General features: G+C 45.6%; 1 protein-coding gene across 1 annotated transcript; it reads right to left on the reverse strand.

Moving 5' to 3' along the window:
- Positions 1-19,672, reverse strand: LOC109190154 (oxysterol-binding protein homolog 1-like). The gene is made up of 4 exons (XM_019340599.1): positions 19,388-19,672; positions 19,098-19,277; positions 18,894-18,951; positions 1-1,310 (listed from the first exon to the last, which is right to left on the reverse strand). Exons 1-4 carry the CDS (start codon positions 19,670-19,672, stop codon positions 1-3), a joined length of 1,833 nt encoding a protein of 610 aa, XP_019196144.1.
- Positions 19,673-20,440: the final 768 nt, after the last annotated feature.

The following is a 20,440-nucleotide window of genomic DNA, read 5'->3' on the forward strand; positions in this document are numbered from 1 at the left end:
TTATGGTCGATATGTGTGAAAATTTCCTACGGCATCCATAGTAACATTTTCATTACGTAGCAGCCTTTGACAAAGATTTCTTTTCTCTCTATTTGTCTTTCCAGAGAACGAGAATTCAGAATTGGAACCGAAAGATTGTCGGGGTTTCACCGAATGTTGTTGTCTGGATCTGGAGGATTGTTGTTGCCGAGATCTGGATTCTGGAGGGGTTGATCTCGTGTTCCTTGGAGAAGGATTTCTTCTTTCGTCATGTCTTATGGAAGAATCATTGGTTCGCCTTGGTTCATTTCTACGTTGTGGTGATCTGTTCCTATCTTCATCTTTGTCATCATCATCCTTTCTTGACTTTTCCCCCTTTTTGGCATCATCGCACGGGGTGTTGGAGAATTTGGACAAACTTTGAACCGCAAGAAGAACATCTTTAACATACTCAAGCATGGTGAGTTGATATTCAGCCATTTTGTACATGTTGTCATGCCCGAGATCTATCTTTGTACAACCAAGATCCACTCGTTCTTTGAGACTGAAATGAGCGTGTTTGAGAACATGTTGTTCTTTTGCAATCCGTTCAAGGATGGTTCTTTGTTGACAAAGCTCTGGTTCAAGATTGCTGTGAGTAATTGGAATGGAGGGACCAGGTTGCGGACGAGACATTGTTTGCATGGTTTGCATCATGTGATCCACTTTGGCAGAAAATTCAGCTATGTTTTTGCTATCTTTTTGTTGTTGATCAAGATATTGCATGTGAATAACCTCAGCATTAAAAAGAGCATTTAGAACTTGTTGCATGATGTGCTCTAGACTAAGATAGTCCATGCTAGGTTCACGATCAGGCATTTGAGGTGATGCTTCCCGGCTGTCATCACTTGGTGATGCATCCACGTTTTCATCACGAACTTTCTCTTGGATGGGAGGTAGAATGGCGAGAGGTAGCTGATAGGTGGAATCTTCTTTCGGCGGAGATTGGCGAGGAGCCTGTGGACGTTCGGGTAAGTTGCCTAGGATAGGAGAGTCACTATCATAGTCTGAGTGGTCATCACCATCGTGATCATCATCTGAATCATCATTATGATTATCGTCCTTTCCTTCGTCATCATCATCATACCCATCATCTCCATGAGAGTCAGCCTGCTCATCATCTGATTTGTCATCATCAGCTTCTTCATCTTCTTGGTTTTCAGGGTCTTCATCAGTATTGTTATCTTCTTCAACATGTTTACCCGAATTGGAGTTCTTGCCATCATCTTCTTCTTCATCTTCAGGATCAATTTCCCTTCCTTCGTCATCTTTTAATCCGCTGACATTGCACGCTGGATCATTTTGATGAGTTCATTCCAATTCGGTCTTGATTTTGGATAGGAGTAAGGCATATCGAAGTTCTTTCATTTCTTCAACGAAAGCTGGATCCAATGGTGGCTTATTGAGCTCAATGAATATGGGTGCCTTTTCTTTCCCGAGAGAGTGATTGGTCACTTTGTAGGAGTATACGCGTCTAATGGTTTCAAGATGTAATGCTTCATAGACGTCTCTAGTGCCGATCCACTCTAAGGCAAACTCTTCTTCATCCTTCATTACCTCACATGTTTCAAGAAACGTCTGTAATGGAGAGGTGCACCATTTTTGCCATTGCATGACCCTATTGAAGTCACTTTCAATAGATTCCCGAAGCAATTGATCCCTTGTGGGGGGGGGGGGGGGGAGGGGGGGGGGGAATTGGTGCAGCTTTTAGTACTTTCACAATCACTTGAGAGCTTTCGGGTAATGTTGTAACACCCCAGATTTTCAGGACATTTAAAACTTATATAACAAGGATAACGTCTCATTAAATCCCAAAGTATAACATAAGCGTACGGGGTGCTATGCCACACCTGGGCTAGAGAACCCAGGTGCACAGGCTATCTAACTAATATCCTTCGAAATATAAATGCATAACATGGCACGCAGGTCGAAAGGGAAACTATTCTACTTCTACGCTCCAGTCTAGCGCGCTCCAGTGCTCTAATTATCTGTGCCTGAAAGCCAAATATATCTGTTCAGCGAGAGATGCTGGTAACCCACTCCAACGCGTTGAAATACAATACATATAGAGATATATATAGATATACGAAAACCATCTTGAGCATGAAGATATATCCTACGAACTCTAGCTTTTAAATCCGGGGATGACTCGACAGATAAGGCTAGACACAAGCAACAGTTATAACAAGCTTATACAATCCACAACAGGCAAGACAGATAAGGCTGAGCACCATTAATAATCATAACCCAACGTAAACAATCCCCAACATAAATCCCATAGTCACCACCCCCAAGATACTCATAATCACAACTCATCCATATCTCAACACATAGCACACTTTGTTGGCGCCACAGGACCAATCGCATGCCCATACATGAGGGTCAGCGCATATAGCTCTGACACGGCCCTGCAGCACCCTGCCCCGTATCGCAACACGGAGGGGTCGATCGCAACCGACCGATGAACCGCAGCTCATCATAATGTTTGATCGCAACCAAACAGTGGACCGCAGCCCAAGAGAATGTCATCTGACCGCAGCCAGGAAAGTATGAACCGCAGCTCATGTGGAAACGTTTGATCGCAACCAAACGGTGGACCGCAGCCCAAGAGTGTAAATCTGACCGCAGCCAGCTTCTGAACCGCAGCTCAGGAATAACCAATCCGATCGCAACCGAATTAGGGTATCATGCACACATAACACATAGCAAGCACATGCAACCCACATTAACACATTGGGAAGGGGGAGAAAACGTATAACAAAACCTATGCGTGATCCTTCACATACTAAGAATAATCCTAAGGGGTTCATGCTTCTTCCACCTAGGTCAACGGGATACCAATTCAACTAGCATGCAATATATAAGACTCATACAACCTACGAACGGTACCCGAAATATCCAACTAGACATAGGCACGATAGACGGAGTCCGTTTGGACACCACGGGGGTCGGGGGAACATCAAACGGGGAAGCCAAAATCCCCAATTGGGGTGCAAACCAGCGGGTAGCCGGTGGGTGAGGGTTCACCCGCCGGCGGCAGCCATTCCGGGCAGCTGCCCGCCCGCCAGCTGCCCGCTGCCGGCGTTGCCCAAGGAGGCCGTGGGTAGGTGGCGGGTCCCCTACCCCCACCTACCCCCCATTGACTCTTTTCATCAAAAACGCCCCGGGACTCTTTGTGGAACCCGAAACCATGCTTAGACACTTTCAAACGCAATTGATAACACACGTAGACAATTAACGGATCAAAATCAGGAAACAAACGGCACATAACCTATCATGCTTTTCTAAACATAATAAACACCCAATCATGCGAATTCCCACCCAATATACCAAGAATAATTCCATATGATACAACCTAGGGTTCTAATCAATTTTAAATTAACAAGGTCACGATTCATCTTCTAATATCAAGATTCGGTAAGAATATTATATAAACATCAGGAACATCCTACAATCATCAAGAACATCATATAATCATCAAGAACGTCATATAATCATCAAGAACACCATAATTATCAGGAACCTTTCATCATCAAGATCACCCATGGAATTATCCCATCAATCATCAATAATAACACAAATCATCAATACACAATAATATGGGGAAATCCTAAGAGGGGAATCATAGCTATGAAAATAGGTTTTGTTGATACATGGGTTACCTCTTAGCCTTAATTAATTCCTTGGCTATGAAGGGTTTTTCTTTAAGCTTTCTTGCTTTCTTGATTTCTTCTAAGGGGATTCTTGGAGCTCTTTTTGGGGTGGTGGGGCGTTATTCTTGTGGGAGGGTTCTAGGTGCCTCTTAAGCCCCTTATTTATATATTTAGGAGCCCTGATTAGGAACTAATATTATAGGCTTGCTAATTCTATTCCTTTTGGAACTAAGGATTGGGTTTAGGGATAAGGGCCCGTGGACTATGGTGGGCCTTTTTCCCTAATTAATTATTATAATTTATTCTTTTTCTTGGGCTATGGGTTAATTAATTAATTGGTTTTAGGGGTCGTAACACGGGGTGTTACACTCTCCCCCCCTTACGAGGGGCTTCGTCCCCGAAGCCCGGTGCGTTAGTCCATTCTTTCACCCCCTAGGCATTCCGCATCTTGGCCTCCCGGTTAGGAATGTGGCCCCATGTTTTGCCTTAGCTGGGGTAGACTGGGTTTCTGGTGGTGTTGTGATAGAAAGGTTTTGGGTCTACCTCGGTCTCTTGCTCCTGAGCTGGACGTCCCGCGAGTGCCTAAGGTGGCTTCGATTGCTGCCACCCTCTGATCTAGTGCGTGTGTCGTACGGATCAAGGATGAGAACCCTTCCTCCATGATTTGGTTTTGCCGGTTGAGCTGTGCAAGTATGCATTCATTGATTGAGCCCTCGTCTTGCTCCCTCGGGTTCCCTCCTGATCGTGGTTGCACCAACGGGTTGGGCTCGTCATCCTCCTCCTGGTCCTCATTTCCCTCCAGGATTCCGCAATCTTGCATTGCCCGTTTGAGCTTCTTGTTGGAGACATCTAATTGGTCGACCAATTCTCTTCGTTCATCCTCGGGTTTTTGGCAAATTTCTTCGAGGGTGAGGTAATGTCCTCCCTCGGTGTAGTAGATATCATTGCGGCGTAGGTTCTGGGCGTTAAAGACCATGCCATTTGTGGTCTTGACCTCGGTGTGGCTTAGATCCACCCCCTTTTTCTCCATGATCCAACCTAGGATCATCCCGTAGGGTAGGCTAAGCCGGTTGCTCGATTTGCAAAACTCCATGTGTTTTAGCATGAGGGCCGGCAGGTTGAACTTGATTTTGTGTTTCAAGAAGTAGGCAAAGGTGCACTCTAAACTCCCCATGTCTTTGCTTTTATTGTTCGTGGGCAAGAGGCTATCGGTTACAATCATAACCAATATCTTTTGTTCCGCCGATAGCTACTTTCTATTCGGTCGTGTGGCCGAGGTGAATCCTTCCTCTTTCCCGAGTAGGTACCCGAGGTAGTCCTTATACCCCGTGGTTTGGGTATCAATCCACCCCTTCCGGTCATAGTTAGACACACCCGTGGTGGTCAATTTCAAGAGTTTGGCCAATCGGCCTTCGGAGAGCACAATTTCCTTGCCACGGACCTTGGTGGTGATTTCTACTTTGTCACCTCGTTTGGTGGCCACAAGGTGTTGGTAGAATTCTTTCACCAAGTCGGGGTATGTATCTCCTTTGATGGCGAGGTAAGTATCTAAGAGCCCTTGATGTCTAAGCATATCAACCAATTCCGGAGAGAATTGGTCGGGTTCAAGTGCTTTACCTCCGATTACAGTATAATCGGCATTGCTCCACTCCGGGGTGCGGATTCCGAGGGGTTTCTTTGGCATCGCGATTGGTGGCACTTTTCCGGCGAGTTTTCCGGTGGGTCTCCGGTGAAGTTTTTCGGCGGGTCCCTTTTCCGGTGGTGATTCGAGCTGCCGTGAGGTGGCGACGGTGGCGCGAAGCTCGACGGCAGCTCGGCGAGGCGGTGGAGGTCTTCGGTGGCGTGGGGCGTCGATGGCAGTGGGCGGAGTTCGGGTGGTTGGCGGGCGGCGTCCTTGGTGTTGCGGGTGACCTCCGGCGGAGCAGTTCGGACGGCGGGGCGGCGGCGCGAGGTCGTCGGGGAGCGGCCGGGTGGCGACGGCGTCCGGTGGGTGGTGACGTGGGTGGCTGGTGATTTTCTAGGTAGGGGGGGGGGGTGGTGGCGTGCGTGAGAGGGGGAAGAAGGGAAGGAATGGGGAAGGAGAAGAGGAGGAAGGAGAAGAAGGGTTTTTTGATTTGGGGGTTTTGTGGGTTTTAGGGATTTGGAGGGGTTTAACAAGGGGGTGTTCCCTTGTAGTTTCAAGAAACACCCATGGGCTAGTGGTTAGGGCTTTAACTTGTAGAGGAGAGGTCCAAGGTTCTATTCCTAATGGTAACATTAAATATTTATTGATGGTGTGGTCCTTGTCTTTTTCCTTATTTTGTCCTTTAGTGGGGGAAGGGTTGGGTCGGTGATATAACTTGTGTTTTACCTTTGTGGTGGTATTGAAATTCGACCAAAATCTTTGTTCATAGTAATTCCGAAATAGCTAAGCTAAGTAAGTGGTTTTTACCACAAGGGGGGTGGTTACAAGGGGGTGTGACGGTTTATCCCAGACAGTATTCGCTTTCTTGGTTTTCTTCCGTGGGGTCCACATGGTCCTCGTCTTCTGGGATTGGATTTCCTTCTCCGAGGTCCTCCTCGTTTCCAAGGTTGGCTTGAGTGTGGCTCATAACGAATATTTTCCCGGGAGCGCCGTAACTCCCTTGATGACTGGTGCCCCCGTGTTGGCCTACGGCGGTAGGGCGTGGCTTTTGGGGTCGAGTGCACTGGAAGGCCTTGTGTCCTTCCTCTCTGCAATTGAAGCATCGCCAGGGGTTGCCCATGCAATCCTTGCCTCTATGGCTTTTGTTGCATTTCGGGCAAGGGAAGCTTCTTGGATTAGCTTCATTGTTCCCCAGGGGCGGTCTTTGATTAGCCGGATTGTTTGATCTTGCGCTGGTGTCGTTCCTCGTCCTTTTTGCCGGTGGTGCCCCACTCCCGGTGTTTCTCCTTCGTATTTGCTCCTGAACTCCGCGTTGGAGTAGTTGGATTCGATAGAGATTTGCGGCACTGGAGTAAGCCTCATTGAGGGTCTGAGGCCTGCTTACCACTAGTGCCTTCCGGGCTTCGAAGTTGAGGCCCGATACGAATCTTTCTATTTTGGTTACCTCGGTGGGGACTAGCTCTGGCGCGAAGCATGCCAGTTCGAGGAATCGTTTATGGTATTCCATGACGGTGGTCGTCCCTTGTTTCAAATGGAGAAACTCTTCGTACATGGATGCTTTCACGTGGGTTGGATAAAATCGTTCTCGTAGTCGTGTCTTGAGGCTCTCCCAGTTGAACCCCGGTTCTTGTCGGTAAGCGGGCCCCTCGTGGATCCACCAGAGATCGGCCTCGTGTCCGAAGTAGAACGAGGCTATCTCTACGCGACGTCCCTCCGGGCATTCTACTACCCCTAGAATCTTGTCAAGGGTCCGGATCCATTCTTCTAGGACCGCGGGGTCTTCTTCTCCTGAGAATGTTGGTGGTCGGTGGTTTGAGACTTGTCGAGCGATGTCTGAGTTCGCGTTTGATGGCGGTGGTGGGGGTCTGTTGTTGCGAAGGGCTGCGTCACTTAGTGCCTGCGCAACTTGCGTCAGTTGTTGTATGGTCTGAGTTCGCGTTTGATGGCGGTGGTGGGGGCCTGTTGTTGCGAAGGGCTGCGTCACTTAGTGCCTGCGCGACTTGATGGCGGGCTCTGGGGTCCTTGATTGTCTTCTGTTTGGGGCCATGCTATCGTCTTTCTGGTCAGTGTTTATAAGAACGTCAGGTTAGAGTTCGATGCACTTCTTATGAAGTGATAAGTGGGGGAGGGCTTTAGAATGGGAAGGGGTAAGGTGCGGGAATTTATGTGTAGGTTTCACAATCTCACCGCGCGCCCTAAGATTTCCGAGTCCTATGCTCCTAGGTACCTAGAGTTCAAGCCCAATGTCCTAAAGTCCGGTCCTAAGAGTCTTTTTCTAGGGTCAAACTTAGGCTCTGATACCAACTGTAACACCCCAGATTTTCAGGACATTTAAAACTTATATAACAAGGATAACGTCTCATTAAATCCCAAAGTATAACATAAGCGTACGGGGTGCTATGCCACACCTGGGCTAGAGAACCCAAGTGCACAGGCTATCTAACTAATATCCTTCGAAATATAAATGCATAACATGGCACGCAGGCCGAAAGGGAAACTATTCTACTTCTACGCTCCAGTCTAGCGCGCTCCAGTGCTCTAATTCTCTGTGCCTGAAAGCCAAATATATCTGTTCAGCGAGAGATGCTGGTAACCCACTCCAACGCGTTGAAATACAATACATATAGAGATATATATAGATATACGAAAACCATCTTGAGCATGAAGATATATCCTACGAACTCTAGCTTTTAAATCCGGGGATGACTCGACAGATAAGGCTAGACACAAGCAACAGTTATAACAAGCTTATACAATCCACAACAGGCAAGACAGATAAGGCTGAGCACCATTAATAATCATAACCCAACGTAAACAATCCCCAACATAAATCCCATAGTCACCACCCCCAAGATACTCATAATCACAACTCATCCATATCTCAACACATAGCACACTTTGTTGGCGCCACAGGACCAATCGCATGCCCATACATGAGGGTCAGCGCATATAGCTCTGACACGGCCCCGCAGCACCCTGCCCCGTATCGCAACACGGAGGGGTCGATCGCAACCGACCGATGAACCGCAGCTCATCATAATGTTTGATCGCAACCAAACAGTGGACCGCAGCCCAAGAGAATGTCATCTGACCGCAGCCAGGAAAGTATGAACCGCAGCTCATGTGGAAACGTTTGATCGCAACCAAACGGTGGACCGCAGCCCAAGTGTGTAAATCTGACCGCAGCCAGCTTCTGAACCGCAGCTCAGGAATAACCAATCCGATCGCAACCGAATTGGGGTATCATGCACACATAACACATAGCAAGCACATGCAACCCACATTAACACATTGGGAAGGGGGAGAAAATGTATAACAAAACCTATGCGTGATCCTTCACATACTATGAATAATCCTAAGGGGTTCATGCTTCTTCCACCTAGGTCAACGGGATACCAATTCAACTAGCATGCAATATATAAGACTCATACAACCTACGAACGGTACCCGAAATATCCAACTTGACATAGGCACGATAGACGGAGTCCGTTTGGACACCACGGGGGTCGGGGGAACATCAAACGGGGAAGCCAAAATCCCCAATTGGGGTGCAAACCAGCGGGTAGCCGGTGGGTGAGGGTTCACCTGCCGGCGGCCGCCATTCCGGGCAGCTGCCCGCCCGCCGGCTGCCCGCTGCCGGCGTTGCCCAAGGAGGCCGCGGGTAGGTGGCGGGTCCCCTACCCGCCACTGACTCTTTTCATCAAAAACGCCCCGGGACCCTTTGTGGAACCCGAAACCATGCTTAGACACTTTCAAACGCAATTGATAACACACGTAGACAATTAACGGATCAAAATCAGGAAACAAACGGCACATAACCTATCATGCTTTTCTAAACATAATAAACATCCAATCATGCGAATTCCCACCCAATATACCAAGAATAATTCCATACTATACAACCTAGGGTTCTAATCAATTTTAAATTAACAAGGTCACGATTCATCTTCTAATATCAAGATTCGGTAAGAATATTATATAAACATCAGGAACATCCTACAATCATCAAGAACATCATATAATCATCAAGAACGTCATATAATCATCAAGAACACCATAATTATCAGGAACCTTTCATCATCAAGATCACCCATGGAATTATCCCATCAATCATCAATAATAACACAAATCATCAATACACAATAATATGGGGAAATCCTAAGAGGGGAATCATAGCTATGAAAATAGGTTTTGTTGATACATGGGTTACCTCTTAGCCTTAATTAATTCCTTGGCTATGAAGGGTCTTTCTTTAAGCTTTCTTGCTTTCTTGATTTCTTCTAAGGGGATTCTTGGAGCTCTTTTTGGGGTGGTGGGGCGTTATTCTTGTGGGAGGGTTCTAGGTGCCTCTTAAGTCCCTTATTTATATATTTAGGAGTCCTGATTAGAAACTAATATTATAGGCTTGCTAATTCTATTCCTTTTGGAACTAAGGATTGGGTTTAGGGATAAGGGCCCGTGGACTATGGTGGGCCTTTTTCCCTAATTAATTATTATAATTTATTCTTTTTCTTGGGCTATGGGTTAATTAATTAATTGGTTTTATGGGTCGTAACACGGGGTGTTACAAATGTTGTTTCGGGCAGGACTTTAATTTCGGGTTGAACTGCATTCGGATGAGATTCAATTGGAGGAGTCACTTCTTTCATCTCAGCTGGTTTGACAGGTTCTTGTGGGAGACTTAAGTGACCCGAAATCTGTTGTGCAGCTTCTTCTTCTTCTACCCTTACAGGTTCTTGTGTCAGAATAGGAACCATATGCTCTATTCGGGTAGGTTCTTGTGGGAGGGATGTTTCTTCATCAATCACTTCTCTCGTCTCTTCTGGCATGCCAATTTCTTGTGGGAGACTTAAGTGATCGTATAGAACGAGAGCTCCTTGAGCTTCCTTTTCTATCGTGGCAGGTTCTTGTGTCAAACTCGTGTGGAGTTGCTCTGCCTGGATGGGTTATTGTGGCAAGGGTGATTTCTTCGTTCTTTCAGTGCTCTTCAATCTCTTATTTCTCTTCTTTGATTCCTTTTTCTTCATTTCTTCCCCCTGAGAAGATGCAAGTTTCTTCTTCAGTGTGGATGGTAAGATTGATTCAGGAGGGGGGCCAGTTTCGCCATAATTTCGTTTGCTTTGGCAATGGTTGGGCGAAAGTGGCTTCTTGATTGTTGCACAGGGGTTGAATGTGAAGCTTCTTCTTCATCAGTGGAATCATCTATGATGACAGGTTCGGTTGAGGACATTTGAGGGGTCTTCTGAGAGACTTCTTTCGTGACAACTTCTTGTTTGACGGGTGGAGGTGATAGTGCTTTCGTTACTGTGACGGGCTGAGCAGTGTCAGCAGCTTTCGGTAGGACTTCGAGATGAGCTGTGGGTTGCTCCTTTGTTTCAGGTATGGAAGATTTAACACCCCAGATTTTCAAGACATTTAAAACTTATAAAATAAAGGTGAATTCTCATTAAATCCCAAAACATAATACAAGAGTACGGGGTGCTATGCCACACCTGAGCTAGAGAACTCAGGTGCACAGGCTAACTAACTAATATCCTCAATAATGTAAATGCATAAGCATGACACGCAGGCCGAAAGGGAAACTATCTACTTCTACGTTCCAAGTTCTAGCGCGCTCCAGTGACTTATTCTTCTGTGCCTGAAAGCCAAATATATCTGTTCAGCGAGAGATGCTGGTAACCCACTCCAACGCGTTGAAATACAATACGTATAGAGATATATATAGATATACGAAAACCATTTTGAGCATGAAGATATATCCTACGAACTCTAGCTTTAAAACTGGGAATGACTCGACAGATAAGGCCAGACACAAGCAACAGTTATAACGAGCATATGCAGTTCACAACAGATAAGGCAGATAAGGGAAAGCATAAACAATGATCATAACCCAACATGAACAATCCCCAATATAAATCCCATAGTCACATCCCCCAAGACACTCGTAATCACGATTCGTCCATGTCACAACACATAACACACTTTGTTGGCGCCACAGGACCAATCGCATGCCCATACATGAGGGTCAGCGCATATAGCTCTGACACGGCCCCGCAGCACCCTGCCCCGTATCGCAACACGGAGGGGTCGATCGCAACCGACCGATGAACCGCAGCTCATCATAGTGTTTGATCGCAACCAAACAGTGGACTGCAGCCCAAGAGAATGTCATCTGACCGCAGCCAGGAAAAAGGACGAACCGCAGCTCGTATAGAAACGTTTGATCGCAACCAAACGGTGGACCGCAGCCCAAGAGTATCAATCTGACCGCAGCCAGCTTCTGAACCACAGCTCAGGATTGGGGTAACACACACACATAACACATAGCATGCACATGCAACCCACATTACACATTAGGAAGGGGGAGAAAACGTATAACAAAACCTATGCGTGATCCATCACATACTAAGAATAGTCCTAAGGGATTCATAATTCTACCACCTAGGTCAACGGGGTACCAATTCAACTAGCATGCAATATAATAGACTCATAAACCTACGAACGGTACCCGAAACATCAAACTAGACATAGGCACGATAAATGGAGTCCGTTGGGACACCACGGGGAACGGGGGAACATCAAACGAGGAAGCCGGGATCCCAAGGTGGGATAATTTCCAGCGGGTAGCCGGTGGGTGGGGGGGCCACCCGCCGGCTGCCCGCCGGACTTTACTGTTCTGGGCAGCGGGTCGCCGGCGGGCAGCTGCCCGCCCGCCGGCCACCCGCTGCCGGGCGGTGTTTCACGGCCGTGGGTAGGTGGCGGGTCCCCTACCCCCCACCTACCCCCCACTGACTCTTTTCACACACTTTACGCCCCGGGAACCGTTGTGGAACCCGAAACCATGCTTAGACACTTTACAACGCAATTAACGACAACACGTAGACAATTAACGAATCGAATACAAGAAACGAACGGCACATAACCTATCATGCTTTTCTAAATATAATCAACACCCAAACATGCGATTTCCCCACCCGATAATCCAAGAATAAGATCATACGATACAACCTAGGGTTCTAATCACTTTTATATCAACAAGAATACGGTTCGTCTTCTAATTGCAAGATTCGGTAAGAATAACACATAAATATCAAGAGCATCACACAATTATCAAGAACAACACATAATCATCAAGAACTCCATATAATCATCAAGAATCTCCCAATATCAAGATTATCAAGATCCCCCATGGGATCATCACATCAATTACCAATAATAATCATCATAACTCGCCAATATGCAATAATATGGGGAAACCCTAAGGGGGAATTATAACTATGAAAATAGGTTTTGTTGAGACATGGGTTACCTCTTAGCCTTAATTAATTCCTTGGCTACGAAGGGTCTTTCTTTAAGCTTTCTTCTTTCTTGATTTCTCCTAAGGGGATTCTTGGAGCTTCTTGTGTGGTGAGAGATTATGGTGGTGAAAGATCTAGGTGCCTCCTATATCCCTATTTATATATTTAAGACTCCTAATTAGGGTATGAATGGTATGGGTTTACTAATTCTATTCCTTATAGGACTAAGGGCTTATTTTAGGGATAAGGGTCCATGGTACATAGTGGACCATATTAATTAATTAAAGGAAATCCTAATCGTAGTCTGAATAGTAAAAGGCCTACTTCCTTTATTCCTAATAGATAACTAGGTCTAGGATTCCTAATTAGAATCTGAATAGTAAAGGGTTTACTTTCTTTATTCCTAATAGGCTTAAGACTCTAATTTAGGCAAGGGTCCACGGTTTATGGTGGACCTTATTAATTAATTAAAGGAAACCTAACCGAATTAAATCATATTTAATTATTATTAATGGGATTAATTAAATAATTAATCCGGGATTGAAGGTCGTAACACGGGGTGTTACACTCCCCCCCCCCCCCCCGCTTACGAGAAGCTTCGTCCCCGAAGCTTGGAAATCGTTGCGGGGGTAACGAGTCCAAAGTAGTACGGTGGTCCTATAGTGAAAGCTTTCTACGGGGAACTGTATAATTGTATGTTTATGTGTGCAGGGTTTTTGGGAATGATTAGGTTTAAAGGGCTAAGAGAGTGGGTTTCGAACCTGAGGACAAAGTGAATTTAGGAATTAGGATCAAAGTTTTCAAGGTTGCAACTTAGGGTGTGTGGTTGCCACTTTGTATGGAATCGAATAGGGGATCAAGAGTGTGGTTGAAGGGTAGAAAGAGTTTTGAAATAAGGAGGGGGCCGATTTTCCGAGGGAGGGAAGGGAATTCGGCTAGGATGGGTTAAGGGTTCTCGATCTTCAAGTGACTATTCCGGTTTGATGCTTTGATCACGACGTATTGACGAACTGATGATCCTTCTTCCTTGGTGTTGGCACTTACTTGACTTTAAGATCCTTGTTAGACCTTGCTTCCCAGGCTAAGGTTTCATCCTTCTCCCCTATCTTGAGGGAATCTCCCGTGATGATTTAACACTTACTTCTTTAATGCGTCCAAGGTCTTGACCAAGTTTGGTCAACCAAGCCAATCTCTTAGGGCGCACTTCCCAACCTCTTCCCAAAGTTTCTTGGGAGTCGGTAAACTTTGGGTTGATTTTCCCTTCTTATTGAATTTCATCTCCTCTTTAGTGAATGAAATTCTTAGTATGACTTCATGTCTTCCCCGAGGTTCGACTAGTTGTGCCTTTTTGTGTTACTTTTAATGGTGAAAGTGTCCTTGCATGCTCTTTTTGAAGCGCAGTTGGTTACCTAACCTCGTTGTGGAATGACTCGGTGACTTTACGAGTCATCTCATTTCCTTGTGGGTCCTTAATCACCCTTGAGATCTTGGCACAAATGTGCTTTTTACCTTTTTACCTAGCACCACGGACTACGTAGTTCTTGATTCCATACAACTTGTAAGGAGTCATCTGATTTGCTTGAATGATACCCATGGTTTGAAGGAGTCCTGGTCCATCTTTAGAATTTTGACTTTTAAGGTCTTTGTGAGTCCTTAGCACGAGTTTCCAACTCGCCTCCTTGGTTTGCACAATCCTTTATGCCAATCATCCCTAGTTGGTTGCATCGTAGAGTCCAACTTCAACTCCACGTGAAATGCAATTGGTTGTGCCTTTCCGATGGTGTCTTGCGTGTCAAGGTCTTTTACCGATGACACCATGTTTGGGCGACCCATGGTTCTTTACCCAAGACTCGCGTTCATCAATCGAGGCACACAAGTGCGCCATGAATCAATAAAGTGAGGAGTTAAGAAATCAGCACATTGTACCAGTGGGCGCGAGGTGGGCGGTCGTCCGCCTGCCAAGCTCCTGTTGGGGACCCGTCAAGGTCCCGTTGGGGACCCGCGGGAAGGTGACTAGGAAGAGTGAATTCCTTCGGGAAAAATCCCAAGAATGCACATATTCAAGTCCCAACAAGCCCCATGTCCATGTGCACAATAGAAGGGACTTGAATACATAGGGTGGCCCATCGTATAGTCTTATTGATCCTTAGGTACGAGTTATAGATGAGTCAAGACTCTCGCATGTTCTTTTTGCTCAGTAGGTCGGGTCCGGTTTCCAATTAGCAACCTTGTCACCTTCACCGGGAAGTTGGTTATAAGCCAACTTTGTCTTTGCCTTGCTTGATTAATGATAAGCCTTCTTGGTCTTTCTTGGAGTTCGGCTTGTCGCTCATTCTTTGTTCAGTCCTTTGGTGACCAAGTGCTTGGTGATGCATTTCTCTTCCTTGGAATGCATTGATCGACTGCCTTGGACGTCGCATGGTGTTTTGGCGATTTTGTGTGTTACATGTACTTCTTACGGTGCCTTAAAACCATCAAGGTCCTTGTTCCAAGGTAAGGCCCTTATTGCCGGGAGGCTCTAGTTGTATGATACTTTCTATGCGTCTGTGTAAATCTTGCATTGCACTCCGTATAGGTAATGCCTCCAAATTTTCAGTGCGAATACGATGGCGGCTAGCTCGAGGTCGTGGGTGGGGTATTTTCTTCATGGGTTTTGAGTTGCCTAGATGCGTATGCTATTACCTTGCCTTTTTGCATTAGCACGCACCCCAACCCCTTTTTGGACGCGTCACTGAAGACCTCGAACCCTTCCACCCCGGAGGGGATGGCTAGTACGGGTGCCGTGGTTAACTTATCCTTCAATTCCTGAAAGGCTGCGACGCAGTTGTCGTCCCATCGGAAAGGGGTCTCCTTTTTCATGAGTTTAATGAGAGGTTGGGCTATCTTGGTAAAGTCGGGTACAAACCTCCTGTAGTAGCCAGCCAAGCCCAGGAAGCTTCGGACCTCTGAAAGTGAGTTCGGTGTGGACCATTCCTTAACGGCCTGGGCTTTGGTGGGGTCCACCTTAATTCCTTCTTTGGTTATTACGTGGCCCAGGAAGGTCACGCTGTCTTTCCAGAATTCGCATTTGGAGACTTAGCGTATAGCTGGTGCTCTCTTAGAGTTTGTAAGGTTATGCAGAGGTGCCTTTCAAGTCCTTCCTTGTTTCGGGAGTAGCCTAGGATGTCGTCAATGAATACAATGATGAAGTCATCCAGGTGGGGTCGAAATACTCAGTTCATGAGGTCCATGAGTATGGCGGGTGCGGGGTGGAGTCGTCCTTGTAGCCGTGCCCCTAGGTACTCTTAGTTGAACCCCCGGTTGTTGCCCATAAGTTCTTTGTGGACCTATCAAAGATCAACCTCGTGTCTTGAAGTAGAACGAGGCTATCTCTACGTGGCGTTCCTCTGGGCATTCTCCTAACCCGAGGATTTTGTTGAAGGTTCGGATTCATTCTTCGAGGAGTGTGGGATCCTTGACTGTCTTCTTATTGGCGCCATGCTGCTGGTTTTCAGGGTCAATATTTATTGTAATGATGAGTCAGTGTGCTGCACCCTTACCTTGGTGTGGTAAGCGTAGGGGGAGTTCTTTTAGAGAGGGATAAAGTGAGGGGAGGTTATGTGTAGGTTTCACAATCTCACCGCGCGTCCTAAGATTCCTGAATCCTATGTTCCTTAATACCTAGAGTTCAAGCCTAATGTCCTAAAGTCCGGTCTTAAGAGTCTTATCCTAGGGTCAAACTTAGGCTCTGATACCAACTGTAACACCCCAGATTTTCAAGATATTTAAAACTTATAAAATAAAGGTGAATTCTCATTAAATCCCAAAACATAATACAAGAATACGGGGTGCTATGCCACACCTGAGCTAGAGAACTCAGGTGCACAGGCTAACTAACTAATATCCTCAATAATGTAAATGCATAAGCATGGCACGCAGGCCGAAAGGGAAACTATCTACTTCTACGTTCCAAGTTCTAGCGCGCTCCAGTGACTTATTCTTCTGTGCCTGAAAGCCAAATATATCTGTTCAGCGAGAGATGCTGGTAACCCACTCCAACGCGTTGAAATACAATACGTATAGAGATATATATAGATATACGAAAACCATTTTGAGCATGAAGATATATCCTACGAACTCTAGCTTTAAAACCGGGAATGACTCGACAGATAAGGCCAGACACAAGCAACAGTTATAACGAGCATATGCAGTTCACAACAGATAAGGCAGATAAGGGAAAGCATAAACAATGATCATAACCCAACATGAACAATCCCCAATATAAATCCCATAGTCACATCCCCCAAGACACTCGTAATCACGATTCGTCCATGTCACAACACATAACACACTTTGTTGGCGCCACAGGACCAATCGCATGCCCATACATGAGGGTCAGCGCATATAGCTCTGACACGGCCCCGCAGCACCCTGCCCCAAGAGAATGTCATCTGACCGCAGCCAGGAAAAAGGACGAACCGCAGCTCGTATAGAAACGTTTGATCGCAACCAAACGGTGGACCGCAGCCCAAGAGTATCAATCTGACCGCAGCCAGCTTCTGAACCACAGCTCAGGATAACCAATCCGATCGCAACCGAATTGGGGTAACACACACACATAACACATAGCATGCACATGCAACCCACATTACACATTAGGAAGGGGGAGAAAACGTATAACAAAACCTATGCGTGATCCATCACATACAAAGAATAGTCCTAAGGGATTCATACTTCTACCACCTAGGTCAACGGGGTACCAATTCAATTAGCATGCAATATAATAGACTCATAAACCTACGAACGGTACCCGAAACATCAAACTAGACATAGGCACGATAAACGGAGTCCGTTGGGACACCACGGGGAACGGGGGAACATCAAACGGGGAAGCCGGGATCCCAAGGTGGGATAATTTCCAGTGGGTAGCCGGTGGGTGGGGGGGCCACCCGTCGGCTGCCCGCCGGACTTTACTGTTCTGGGCAGCGGGTCGCCGGCGGGCAGCTGCCCGCCCGCCGGCCACCCGCTGCCGGGCGGTGTTTCACGGCCGTGGGTAGGTGGCGGGTCCCCTACCCCCCACTGACTCTTTTCACACACTTTACGCCCCGGGAACCGTTGTGGAACCCGAAACCATGCTTAGACACTTTACAACGCAATTAATGACAACACGTAGACAATTAACGAATCGAATACAAGAAACGAACGGCACATAACCTATCATGCTTTTCTAAATATAATCAACACCCAAACATGCGATTTCCCCACCCGATAATCCAAGAATAAGATCATACGATACAACCTAGGGTTCTAATCACTTTTATATCAACAAGAATACAGTTCGTCTTCTAATTGCAAGATTCGGTAAGAATAACACATAAACATCAAGAGCATCACACAATTATCAAGAACAACACATAATCATCAAGAACTCCATATAATCATCAAGAATCTCCCAATATCAAAATTATCAAGATCCCCCATGGGATCATCACATCAATTACCAATAATAATCATCATAACTCGCCAATATGCAATAATATGGGGGAAACCCTAAGGGGGAATTATAACTATGAAAATAGGTTTTGTTGAGACATGGGTTACCTCTTAGCCTTAATTAATTCCTTGGCTACGAAGGGTCTTTCTTTAAGCTTTCTTCTTTCTTGATTTCTCCTAAGGGGATTCTTGGAGCTTCTTGTGTGGTGAGAGATTATGGTGGTGAAAGATCTAGGTGCCTCCTATATCCCTATTTATATATTTAAGACTCCTAATTAGGGTATGAATGGTATGGGTTTACTAATTCTATTCCTTATAGGACTAAGGGCTTATTTTAGGGATAAGGGTCCATGGTCCATAGTGGACCATATTAATTAATTAAAGGGAATCCTAATCGTAGTCTGAATAGTAAAAGGCCTACTTCCTTTATTCCTAATAGATAACTAGGTCTAGGATTCCTAATTAGAATCTGAATAGTAAAGGGTTTACTTTCTTTATTCCTAACAGGCTTAAGACTCTAATTTAGGCAAGGGTCCACGGTTCATGGTGGACCTTATTAATTAATTAAAGGAAACCTAACCGAATTAAATCATATTTAATTATTATTAACGGGATTAATTAAATAATTAATCCGGGATTGAAGGTCGTAACACGGGGTGTTACAGAAGAGCTCTTGTCCTTTCGAGATCGTTTGGCCTTTGGCAATTCATCATCGCTTCTTTTTTATCTTTTGGACTTTCGTGATTTCTTTACTGAGTCCAAAGGTAAGTCAAGTTCCATAGCCTTTTATTTGTCATATCCCGTGGGTTTTGACTTCATGTGGCACACCTTTCGTCTCGGTGAGACTCCTGCTCGTGAAGGGACTTTCTTCGTGGCAAGAAGATGGCTGACCAGAAATCGGAAACCCATCTTTTTAATGATGTCTCCTGGTAACGAATGACCGCCTGACTTTTTGGTACTATCTCCTGGTGAGGATCGTCTATGTATGATGGTGTGGCGAAGATAAGTGAAAATCACTTGTGACCAGTTCACCTTGTATCCTCCGAGGAAAGCATGCAGCATTTTGAACTTATCCTTCGTGACATCATCAGTTCTCGAGGTTTTGTGCTCAACAACTTTATTGAAAATATCCACGGTAAATTCATAGTCCATCTTCAGCCATTTCTTCTTCAACGACCAGGTTATCTCGATTGGCCCGTGCTTGTTCTTTATCTTTTCGTAGAAAGCATTTTGCTCGTAATAATAACGAGAAAAGTCAGGCTGATAGGTTTCATTCGGTCAGGGAAGGAGAAGGCTTTCTTCAAGTCATCAACGGTCAAAACCACGGTGGTGCTATTGACTTCGGAGGTGATTTCCGATCCATCGGCGGAAACATTCGCATTTAGATAAAACTGCGCAACGTCAACAGGAAACCAATAAGTGTACAAATGGGTAACAAAGTTATACAAACCGATATCCTTGAGAAGGTTGATCACTTTCTCTCCAAAGGAACGGTCCAAAACATATTCCAGAAATCCGTGGGCATCCCACATGCTTCCACCGATGATGAACGACACTCTGGATTCGATGAAGTTGATATCAGATGTCGGAAAGCTAGGTATCACCATTGTGGGAGGTGCTTCTTATTCAGCATCAAAGGAGGGAACTTTGGCTGTCTTTGCCATGGCTTCAAGTAATAAGTATGTAATGGAACAGGAAAGCAAAGATGGAGAGGTTTTGGAAGATTTCTGAGGGAGTTTCAAAACATAGAGTATTGAGGAAGCTTTGTTTTTGGAAAGTGGAGGAGGAGATGATGATCTAGGTTTTATATACGTAATTCCCATAGCAGTTATCCAATGGGCCAAGAATATCAAACGTTTGACCTGGCCCTTTCCTTGAAGATGAATGGGTTGGACTTTTCTTATTTTGACCAGTTAAGGCAAACTGATACTGTGAATGCATCTGATAAATAGGAGAGAGAAAAGCACTCGAGTATAAGACACATTCATTAAATGCGAGTCCCATCAACTGACATAAATGCCTAGGTTAGTGGACCGAGTTTTGTGGCCACACGATTCCCATCATCAGAATAATCGAATAGTTGGAGCATGAATCCCCAATCCCAAGTAACTTCCAAGACGTGTAGTCTTGTTTTTAAATCCATGGGATAATCGGTTTTCTTCATTCTCGGGTCAGATAGAATTTTAAGAAATCGAGACTTCTAGTCATAGATGCCTTAAACCACAAAGGGGGTACACATGATACAGAGCGATGAGTTATTACACGAACAAACATTGATGATAGATATTAGATTCATCTCTCGGTCTACACGAGATACTCTTAAGATCTTTTCACCCTCTTTTTCAACTGCTCCTCAAGCTCTTGAATTTGTTCCT

The sequence above is a fragment of the Ipomoea nil genome, unplaced genomic scaffold (assembly GCF_001879475.1).
Source record: "Ipomoea nil cultivar Tokyo-kokei standard unplaced genomic scaffold, Asagao_1.1 scaffold1572, whole genome shotgun sequence".
NCBI lineage: Eukaryota > Viridiplantae > Streptophyta > Magnoliopsida > Solanales > Convolvulaceae > Ipomoea > Ipomoea nil.